The sequence below is a fragment of the Phalaenopsis equestris genome, unplaced genomic scaffold, assembly GCF_001263595.1.
Source record: "Phalaenopsis equestris unplaced genomic scaffold, ASM126359v1 Scaffold001217, whole genome shotgun sequence".
NCBI lineage: Eukaryota > Viridiplantae > Streptophyta > Magnoliopsida > Asparagales > Orchidaceae > Phalaenopsis > Phalaenopsis equestris.
Window position 1 is genome coordinate 1 of NW_018165656.1, and position 12,236 is coordinate 12,236.

Here is a 12,236-nt window from a genome sequence, read left to right on the forward strand (position 1 = left end):
ATTAATTTGATAATATATAAATTATTTATTAATTATTAATCATTAAATTAAGTTAAATAAAAACAAATTAAAACCACAATCCTATTTCCTCTCCGACTTCCTCCCTCTCTCCCCTCTCCCACATCCTCCCTCTCTCTTGTTTTCGCCCTCTCCCTCTCTCCCTCGCTTATGTCACTCTCCTCCTGGTTTCGCCCCCAAAAACCATCGCCTTCCTGAGCGAAAACCTTCGCGATACAGTCCATTATAGCTCGGTGGGAAGGAAACGTAAGGAAACGGGCGGATCGCGGCTTACAGAAACCACCGAAACTCCCATCTTTCTCATCCTTCCTCTCCGTTCCTACCAGAAACCATTGAGGAAGGTAAGCCTGCTCGCGCCATTCCTCCTATTTGCTCGTTCCGGATTTACTAATTCCACTCACAGGATTTAGTAAATCTCGTATTTATTGCGAATCGGTTTGATATTTACGGGAGCTCAGGATTTACGGAGGCTTTTTTTGCTGTTCGGCAGGATTTAGCTTAAATCCTGCATAAATCCTGCTTAAAGCCGGCTACCAAACAGCCTCTCAACGTCCATTGGCTGCAAGTAGGATTTAATTCTACTAGGATTTAGACGGTGTTTGGCTGCAACTTATACGTTAAATATTATTTATCAAATCCAATAAATCTGGATTTATCAGATCAACAACGCTATGACGAGGAGCCTGCGAGCGACGGTGGAATAAATCTGGCTTGCATTTGGATTTACTAAATCCGGATTTACATCTTAAAATTGTCGGAATTGTAGAAGAGAGGCAGGATGCGAGAAAGTAGGATTTAAGGGAGGGTTGGATTAAATTTTTTTTAGTGTTTGGCTGGATTCAAGATAAATCCATGGTTGAATCTTTAGTAAATCCGATACATCTAGATTTATCAATTTTTGAGGTGGTTAAATTCTGAAATTTTTTTGACATGCTAGTTGATAAATCCTAATAAATTCTTACTAGCTCTTTGATAACTTTATTAGTTGGTATATAATTTAACATTAAAACATGATGAAAATTTTATGACTACTTACATTTGAATTGATTTTTTAATGATTACTTGCAAGTTGCAACAATTATTAGTTTGAAATCATGCTAAGATAATTATTTGTTAATTATAAATTTTCTATGATGATTACTAATAAATTAATACAAGCATCATTAACATCACCAAAGAAGAATTTACAAAAAAAAATGCATATTAGTTGAGCTCTACGATTTTGAAATATATATGTCAAAATATCTTAATTACAGGAAATCCGAAAAGCCTATAAAATTATTAACATTGGTTCAACTCTAATTCGAGCTATGATTCTCTCTTCACCTTCATTTGATACAATCTAGAATGTAGTTATTATATAACAATGATGTAATCTTAAGATGACATGACCATATACGACATCTGGATGGTGTGAGAGGTGCAGAGCCAAATTGAATGATGCTCCTTGTGGTTTCTGTCTAATTTTCAAGACATTTCCTTTTATCCTTCCCTTCTTCTAGTCATTTCCTATATCTGTCTTGTATTAGTGTTTGGATTGACAGTTTTTCGTGTGTTTTGTTCGAGACAATCACCGACGCCTTAGGTTTACCCATCTACGACTGTAGCAAAGGTTCAAGTGATGCTTTAGTTGTATCTCGCTTTCGAGGTGGTGATTATCATTTTCTCTAGCCCTCCACATACTCCTCACAGCCGCCCACAATAGTGCGTCTTTGCTGTCTACCTACAGTTCCAGCCGTATTGGCCACTCCCTCCCTTTTCTACTCGCTGCCACTTCCTGAAAATCACTGCAACTGTTGTTATACCTTGTCTCAACTCCTCAAAATAACTACCCATTGTTATTTCTGCCTTCCCAACCACTTCTCCCTTTCCTTCGTATTGCCATCAACCCCAAACCACCCGCTCCTTTGCTGCCACTGCTACGGAAAGCCCTTCTGCATCAATTCCTGCCACTTGCTTGCTATCCGAAACCTTGGGAACGATAGCCTTGCTGTTTCTGCTTGCATCCCACCCCTTTCCACCACCCAACCACCTTCCAGACCTTTATAGACTACCTCTACCACCCCTTTGATCCAAACATAGCGGGAGTTAGTGTTGTGTTTGTTACAATTTCATATTCCTACTTGTGTGGTTGTAATTTCCTATTTGATTTTAGTAATAATTATCAGAGTTAGTCTAACCTTAGTTCTATCGTACAACTGTTAAATCACCCCGTTGAATATTCTCACCTTCCACTCAAACCACACCTTCATACTCTTCCACGCCCAAACCTAGATTCGAAGTCAGAGCTAGTCTAACCTTAGTTCTATCATACAACTGTTAAATCACCCCCTTGAATATTCTCACCTTCCACTCAAACCACCCCTTCATACTCTTCCACGCCCAAACCTAGATTCGAACCATGCCACAGAGGAGACATTTGTTGGAAACCTGATCTGAAGGAAATGACACAATGTCGCTTATTAGAAATCCGCGGTGATGCCCAAGAACTTTTGAGGAAAGAGGTTTGTCGTCATCGAGAAGAGACAATCTGAATGAGTCACTCGTAGCTACAACAGTGATTCGTCATATCAAAACGATGAAGCAAGCCCCTTCCATAGAGCATTTTATGGAGAACTAATACTTCAGAGATTTGACATAAAATTTCTGAGAAGTCATAATTTTGGAGTATATGGTGACTTATCATATTTTGATAACCAAATGGATCCGGAAGAGTTCATGAGTGGCTTCAAACAATAAAATGTGTCTTTGTGTACCAGAATGTCCCATCGAACAAACGGGTAAAGTTAGCTGCCACCAAGTTAAAGAAGAGTGCTTTGATATGGTGAGAAATTTTGAAGCACCTACAACAACGAGAAGGGAAACATAAAATCATTACCTGGTTTAAGATGAAACGAGAGATGCGTTGTAAGTACCAACAATTTATTACATATTTGACATGTTCTCGAGGCAATATCACAGGATGGCCGCCACATATTATAAACAGAGTTTAATCTCATGATCGAGCAATAAGAGTCCAACTTTGATATGGTGAGAAATTTTGAAGCTCCTACAGCAACGGGAAGGGAAACATAAAATCATTACCTAGTTTAAGATGAAACGAGAGATGCGTTGTAAGTACCGACAATTTATTACATATTTGACATGTTCTCGAGGCAATGTCACAGGATGGCCGCCACATATTATAAACAGAGTTTAATCTCATGATCGAGCAATAAGAGTCCACGGTCGAGCATCCAAGCCGACCCCGTATGAGGAGAAATTAAAAGCGAAGAACAGGTGGAGCCGAACAACATTCTCAAATCCATCTCAGCCAAAAAGTGCCTGAAGTGTCATGATTTTTGGCGCAGTGCATCAAATTGCCTAAATAAGAGTATTATTTATTTCACTTAGCATGGAACAATTGAAGAAATGAACGAGGACACAGTAGAAACTGAAGAAAATGATGGAGAGATGCACGTCATTCAAGTTGAGCCTATGAGAAAGACTCCAGTAGGAATAACATTGGTTTTCCAAGAAGATCATGAGTTTGAGAAACTAACACCAAACACATGACAACCTTAGAGAATTTTAGAGTTTTTAGATATATAATTTACCTCCTAAGTTGCTCATATTGAGAAATGTCCAACATATCAGAGATGAGAAGCAATTGAGTCACTTTTGAAAGATCATATGAAGTCATTTGGGTATTAAATTCAGTTCAACATTGTACTCACAGACAGGTGGTCAGAGAGGAGGGATGAACCACAAAGTTGGAAATTGTCATAGGAGCTTTAAGGGAAGGAACATCCTACATTGGGATCCAAGTCATTCCAGAGAAGAATAAGAGGCATCTTCTAAGTGGGTGCTATTGAAAATTACGTAGTCTGTCACATCAATCCAGAGTTAGGGTGTATTTGGGGTAGCTTGTGCTTATCATGAAAAGCGGCCCGCGGGTGGCCTGCGGGGCTCAACCCGCAACCTGCGTTTAGTGTAAAAACCCAACTACGTTTTTGGATAAGTTGCCGGAACGTGCTTTCCAAACTGTGAGACGGCATTTTGAAAATGCCGCACGTACTTATAAGCTGCCCCAAATGGGCCCTTATTTTCTTCGGACAAATTGGTTGATTGGATGCACTATGTCGAGTACGAGAAGTGGAAGAGACAAATTACAAACTTAATCGTGCAGGAGTTACTTTGTGAGAATCAATATCTAGATGTAACTTCAGCTCAGGTTGTGTCAAAAGAGGATGTGTACTTATTATATTAGGATGTGCTTTGAAATAAAAATGCCCATGGGATCAACTTAACGAGAAACTATAACATTTTTGCGATCCTCAACATGGCCGTTCTGTCGCCATATTACAAGGTGATAGAAGCTTCTACGGATGAAGTTGAAGCTTCCTCAATCCGGGAGATTGATGCAGGCTCTCACGCTGCCGAGTCGGACACGACATCCAGATTGTGCGAGCGGTGCAGAGCTGAACTGAACACCGCTCTCTTTTCAATATTCAACACGTTTCCTTATATATATATATATACATATATATATATATATACATATATATATATATATATATATAGAGTAAGAGCATTAGAGCTTGGTTTGACAATTTTTCATGTGTTTTTTTCGGCACAATCACTTTACTCTCAAGAATTTTCTTTCTAGTGTTGTATTCAAGGGTCAAGTGGTGCACCATTCGTATCTCGCTCCTGAAGTGGTGATTATCCTTCCCTCTATCCCTCCACATCCTTCCCACACTGCCCCTTGTTGCAGCCACCCATAATAGCGTCTCTTTGCCGTCTACTTACAATTCCAGTCGTACTAGCCTCCTCTCTCCATTTTCTACTCACTGCACTCCCAGATAATCACTTCAACTATTGTTATACCTTGCTCTAGTTCCACGAAACATCCGCTCATTGTTGGCGAAACATCCGCTCATTGTTGTTCTTGCCTTCCTAGTGGCTCCTCCCCTTCCTCATTGGATTCAGCCCCAAACCACCCACTCCTTTTGTTACACTGCTCCAGAGAGTTCTGCATCGATTCTTGCTGTCCGAAATCTGGTAAATAGCCTCCTTGCTATTTTTGCTTGCATATCACCCCTTTCCACCACTCAACTACCTTCCAGGCCCTCACCAACCACCACTACCACCCCTTTGACTCAACCTTAGCAGGAGTTAGTATCTTGTTTGTTGTAATTTCATATTCCTATTTTGTATGGTTGTAATTTCCTATTTGATTTCCATAATAATATTCGTGTTGAATTCACTTAGGATGCATGATCCCGTATAATTTGTAAACTCATTCAATCTAAGATCGACCTTGTGAAAGAGGTGAAGGGAAGCTGAGGATTTTTTATAGAGAGAGAGAGTTAGATAAAGCTAGAGTTAGATCCCTCCTTTTCTCTCCTTTTACTTTCTATTTATACACTATAGAGTATATGTGCCCGCGTAGAAGTCTAAAGAATAAATAAAAAAGTTACGTTATATGCTTTATTGTACAAAGCCTCAGCAAACTTTTCGTTGACAAGATCCTTGGTGTGGGCGCCAGGCAGCCAATAAATAGTTACATACATGATGATGGATTGAAATTCTCTTTCTTCTATATTAAAGAACTATCACTGAGCTCAATGATGTAGCCAAGCAACTATTGACGTGCTTGATAGGAAGATTTAGTACATGAGAGTTTGGAAGAACTCAAGAAATGTGAGCGAGCTTAAGGAGAAAGCTTGTCTAGAGGAGCTTGTCTGAAGGCTTAAGCTTAGAGAGCTCGATCGAAGGAACTCGTGTGAATGCTAACGAGCTTTGGAGGTACTCGAGTGGCTCTTTTGGACGATAAAAAAATCCTATAGCTTGTCACTTTCAAAAGTGCGCCTAGCGAGTACATTTGGCCTGGTCAGTGTCAGACCATTAAGTACATGGTTGGTGGCTCAATCTCTTTGACCCATGAGTCTCATTTTGTTTTTGTTTTTTCTGTTGCTTAAAGAAACTCATTTTTGGATATGCAATTTATTTTTTCTGTTGTTGGTTAACTTTGGTATATATAAAGTATTATAGGAAGCTAAAAATTGACAAGAGTCATAGTTGTGAATTATAAATTTATTCTGACTTAAACTGAACATTTATGAACAAGGACTGCAACATACAACAGTTCTTGTAACTTATTTTTGTATTTGTTTTGTTCTTCTCAATTATGGATTAAGCCTTGCTGTTAGCTTTAAACGCGGTTATTCCCTTGGATTCTCTTCAAAGAAAGCCTTTTAATTCAAACACAAACATAGAAACACAATTAAAGGACTTCACTAGATAAAATCCCTGGATAAAGATGTCAAATTTCTGAAAAAATAGTGCAATTTCCAGGGCTTTCCTGACACATAGCCACGAATAGCCTGATCCATATGCCCTTCAAGTTAGAAAACCATCTGGGAATAGAGCAGAGAACAATCCAATAAAAAAGAAAAAGGTGGGGCGGAGGGGAAACGAACCTTAGGGGAAGAGGGCGATGGATAAAAGGCAGTAACAAAAATAGTAGGGACTGATGTCGAAGTTATCGCCAATCAAGGTGTGATCGCGCGGTGTTAGAAGCTGGAAAGAAGCTGGAAAGAAGAGGAATTCAGACAAGACTTTGAGGAAGAACGTTAAATTTATTTTCTTCCACATTATGTCCAGCAAACAAAATGGGAAAGTTTTTCACTCGGCTCCCTCTAGTCTGTTAAATTTGCTAAACAATGGAATTTAGTAAACCCCAAATTTATGGCGAAATGGAGTAATTGAAGGATTCAGGGCACCATAGGATTTACGCTGAATTCTGGGTAAATGCTGCTGCCAAATGGTTGCTGGCTGAGATGACTGAGAGTTTTTTTCCAAATTCCCCTCCCCTTCTCACTTCTCTTTCTATTTCACCCCTTCGCCCTCTCCAGGTATTACCGAAGACTGTTGTTACAGACACCATGCTTTAGACCTAGGTTATTTTTTCTTCCTCCTCCAATAAGAGTTTATACTATTGCTATTTCTCATATTTTACTCCAACCTTAGGTTTGGGAACTCAAATACATGTGTTTTTCAGTATAAAATAGTATGAAATAGCTTTTGTTCATTTTCAAGGGCTGTTTGGGTACAACTAGGATTTATGAAATCCTATAAATACGGATTTAAAAAATTATGTTAAATATTTTTGTAGAATTGAGATATTTGTTTTGGACTAAATATTTGTTTTAGAATTATGAGAATCACCTTTATCTAATATAAAATATAAGATCCAACTTCATAGACCATTTCAACTACGAAGGTACTTTAAGTTGGTTCAAATTGATGGCCTAATCAGTGGCAGTGAGTAACGATTGACCATCATAAAACTAGTGGGTGTTTTCCAGCAATGAATGCTATAGAATTATAATAAGCTAGCGAGACTTTTGTCTGTTGGGTTTTGTAACTAATTCAATTTGACATTGTGATAGAATTTATTTAGGAAATTGCATTAATATCTGCAATAGTTGAATTCAGTTAGTGTCATACGTGCCAGTTATTATTGTTAGAAACATGAATGCAAGTAATTGAAAACACAATAAATAAAGCTTGAGAGCTGACATGGTAGCTCAGAGGATCCTGTTATTTCATTTTCTTTCTAGGACGATTTACATACATTCCACTCAATTCTTATGTATTTACATATGTAACCCCTAAACTTCAACTTTTACATATACGTTACCTTACCTATGCATGAAAAGCTTTATTTCACACTTACACTACCTTACCTATGCATGAAAAGCTTTATTTCACACTTTAGAAGTTAAAATAGTGGTACTTTTGATGTGATATAAAAGCTTTGGGTAGTATAAATGTAAAAAGCAAAGTCTAGGTGTCAGATATGTAAATACATAGGATTTGTGTGGTATGTATGTAAATGCTCATTTTTTCTATTCTTATCTTCTTTAAAGGCATTTTTTTTTATTTGTTGGAGTGTGGCTACTCAAAGCATCTGAGCTCTCAGGTACTCTTCATGTTCATACCCATATATTAGGCATCCACAAAATCGTAGTGACTTTTTTATCTACAACTCAATTTAAATTTTTTTAATGATTTTAGTACTGAAAAATATTCACGAGGGATATGAAGAAAACTTTAAAGGCTTGTTATTTGATTATTATTTAGTAGTCTAATCAACCCTGGTTCGTGAATCAACATCATAAATATGTTGTAATTTAGAACTTTTGCATGATCTTTTTTCTATTGTCATCATAAAAGTTTTTGAACTTTGTACTTCTTTCGTTATATTAGACAGTTTTTTGGCTCAATTTCAGATGCATTTGTTGTCTTTTTTGTAGAATTTTTTTTTACCTATTGTTGCTCTTGATAAATTAATCGGCTGACTTCTGGTATTTTTTTTGTTCAAACATTCTTTATTAGGTTGTCTCCAATTTTATTTTGATTGAATGGCAAATAGTAAATATGAGTACGTGAAAAAGTTCGAAATGGATGATAAGCTGCCAGCGTGCAATTGGATTATTGTAAGAATTGATGGCCACAAATTTCATCAGTGAGCATTTCTTTAACTAAAACTAGTTTATGTTGTCGCTGCCAGTAGCACAATAATTTGTCCTTATTCAGCAATTCAGTCATTTTAGTCTATTATTTTCTTGCTTTCTGGTTCTTTGGAAAGCTATCTTTTAATTTTTAAACTTTAAATAACCATCTGTAGATTGATAGCAGTGTTGCTTTAGTGTTTTTGTGCTGATGGTTCATCCTTTGTGTTTGGTTATGCAAAATAGCTTAGTATAAACCTTATAAATCAATAACATTTAGCTTTGGGCAAAATGGCAAAAAAAATTCTTTATATATCATTATGGCTTTTTATCGTAGTATTTACGGTTGTGTTTAAGTGCTCACATAATTTTATTCCATCAAGGGTTGTAAAAAGGGTGCACAATATTCTATTTTTCTATATATTTAATATTTTTTTTGATGTTTGGTTTAAAGTAAATGGAATACAATGCAAAATTTGGGGGAAATATAAATACCCCAAAAAACTTACTTTCAACATATTTTAAAATTGTGCACATTGGGCAAATTAAAAAATTCTGCAAAATTCCCCATTTGGTCTAGTTATGCCCAGTCTTTCTTACGATTGTCCTCTGGTTGCAATCCTCTTCGATGCTTGTCTCAAGTTTCCAATGCTTCTATGCCCACCTCAAGTCTCAAAGTCTTTCAGCTTTGCACTAAACACATGTCAACACCTTTGTTTCTACCTAGCTCAATTGCTCAACACTATCCTAGGGTCTGTTTGGGGCAACTGCAGTTTATCTGGCTTATTCAGATAAGTAGCTTATCCTGATAATCTGCTGATCAGCAGCTTATCCTGATAAGCTGACTAGCTGTTTGGTCAATGCGTTTCAAAAACAGCTGATTCTGGATAAATGATCATTTTGACCTTGTTCTGGATAAACTGTTTAGTTGTTTGGATTGTGCGTTTGGAAAACAGCTGATTTGAAGCTTTTTGTGGATAAAAGACCATTCTGACAGACGCTGTGCTGTTTTTTATAATAGAACTTTAACGGCTAAACATTTGACAGTTTAGAAAAATCATTTCATAACAGTACAAAATTATGATAATTTCAATAATTTTATTTAATTATGAAAAAAAAGCCAAATTTGTTCTTAAAAAATCCAGAAGAATTAAGGCTTACAAAAAATGTCTTAGGGCATTTACATACATACAAGACAAATTTTACATATTTACATATCTAACATCTATAAATAACAATTCAGACAAATCTTACATATTTATACATCTAAGAGTACAGACAAATCTTACATATTTACCTAAATTTTGATGCACACTTCACTTAAAATTGAGTACCAATATACCTAATTAAAACCAAAAAGCATATTGAAATTACAATTAATAATAAGATTATAACATTCATTTTAAAATCTAAAAAAACATGTCATGAACATCATTGTTCGGTTGGTGCACGATCGAACACCGAACATCATTATCCGGTCGAGAAACAATCAATCGAACCACAAGTGGTGTTCTCGGATTGTGATATCGTCGAATCCCGTGCAACGTTGTCTGATTGGGATAACGTTGATTCTGATGAAATGTTTGCTCACCTGAAGAAGCTGCAGTTGTCAGGTTCGTTTCTCCACCGTAGGCACCTATAAAACTGTTGTTCGTAGCTATGTTGTCAGCTTGATGTGAGTAACAAGCACGACAGCCCGCAACCGCACATCACTTGCCCGGACTTCCCTGAATACTTTCAACTCCTTGTCCTGCAATTATTAAAAAGAGAATATATCAATAAAAAAATAGAGAAAATAAATAAAATGTACTTGTCAAATCTTCTTGGGCATATCATCATTGCCGCTGTCGGAGTAAAAATTTGGACAGATCTGAAGACAACAACTATGAAGTCTATCAAAACATTAATCAAGTACTTCTCAAACTACCAAAGTGTGAAAGCAGCGGTTGTTATATGAAAAATACCACAACTTCATTTTTAAAGTAAAATCAACTTCTCATGCACAGCTTTATGACACTAAAGTGTTCTAAATGTAAATATGAAAGTTTAGTTGTTAGATATGTAAATAAATAAAAATAGCGTGGATTTCGGAGTACTCTTCAATTAAGCACATGTTGACTCCATTATGTTTAGAATTTGATCAAGTTTCTTTAAAAAAAAAAGGAGCGGTGGCACATTTGAGCACATGAATAGAAAAGAGAAACAACCGAGTATTAACAACTAATCCCTCAATAGAAATCTAGATGACCCATTCCCAAGAAAAATAACAAAAGAAGATAAAGTGACAAAAGCCAAAAATATGAGAAATATTCAAATATCATATGCAAGATAATTTTCAGGCCATCACAGCAATTTTACATAGTGTATTTTTTCATTTGTATAGTTTATTTTTTCATTCAACTGATTTGTTGAATGGATGTCATTCAATTTATACTGCATCCCTCAATTCCAAGAAAATCTGAGACCACTGGTTTCTGTGTATTGCTACTATTATATATGGTGATATAAAGTATGGTTCGTTTTACAAAACTAGTTGAAAAGGAAAGAAATGTGAAAATGTCGCAGTGAAGGCTACAAAAGTAGAACTAATTTGCAACAATGCAATATTAAAATATTGAAAAATAGAGAAAAGAAATCAAATGCAACAATGAAGGTCGCGAGATTGCGGTACTGCAGCAACGAAAGCTACAATGATGAAATACAAAGAAGTGAAAAACTTTACAACTCCAATACTATGCTAAGAATTTGAGAGAATCGAGTATTTCATTCCAGCATTTGTGAAATATTTATTCAATGCTAGAAAGCTGCTTAAGAAACATACAAAACCAAAGAGTAATAATTGCATAATAATCATAATGGTTTAAAGAATTAGAAGAATTATAATTATAAAAATTAGACGAATTATAATTATTATCCTGTCACGAATGACACTATTATTGACCATTGAAAACAAATACTAATAGGTTAAGAAAAGTGAGCCAACCTAGAGGTGAGTGAGGGAAGCGCTGCCTGCTGTTTTTTGTTGTATAGGCAAAAAGACAGCTGTCATGGGCACTTTCTTCCCATTCGGCCATCACAAATGTGAAGCAATGTTGAGGTCACATATAGACATCACATTTTGGGTAGGTGAACCACACCGACCAATGTACGCCACTTTTTTCATGGTTAGGGAGTCAGTCATCCACGTGTGTACCGTCAATTGCTCTAATGCAGTCCTGTTTTGATGTGTTAGTGATCTAAATGTCAACACAATACTTACATTCAGAAATAAACATAATGCACTAAAGAAACTAGCCTTAAAAAATGACATGTAATGCAGGTCATCAACAATTTTTTCGGGAGTTGTACTGAATGACGGATCTTCTGGCTTAATTATGTGGGAAGCTAGGCTAATTAGTGTTTTTAAACCTTCAGATAAGTATCAATATTTTGTCTCCGAGAGATGTTGAAATCGCTCTATGACTCATCTGATTAATTCGTTTTGAGATAAAATGTACAATGCAATTGCCAAGACCTTCCTTCTAGTCGTTCTGGCCGAACCTCTGAGGCCATGGTTGCTGCATAGCTCATGCAGAAGATCCAAAAAAATGGGTACACTTATGCGAAATATGTTGCCAAACCTTATGAGATGTCCATCATGCATCTCGCCCACCCATTTATCCCCAATAAAGAATGACGTCATGCGAAGTGTTCTAATAGGGACAAAACGGTAGTATC

At 36.5% G+C, this 12,236-nt stretch overlaps 1 protein-coding gene across 1 annotated transcript in view; it reads left to right on the top strand.

Annotated features, from left to right (window-relative positions):
- The first annotated feature begins 272 nt into the window (after nt 1-272).
- Nucleotides 273-12,236, top strand: part of LOC110033545 (tRNA(His) guanylyltransferase 1-like) — a 32,014-nt gene continuing 20,050 nt past the window's right edge. The window contains exons 1-2 of the mRNA XM_020737568.1: nt 273-359; nt 8,404-8,533. Of these exons, the coding sequence (XP_020593227.1) occupies nt 8,430-8,533 (104 nt within the window). The 5' untranslated portion in view covers nt 273-359; nt 8,404-8,429. The remainder of the gene's footprint in view (nt 360-8,403; nt 8,534-12,236) is intronic.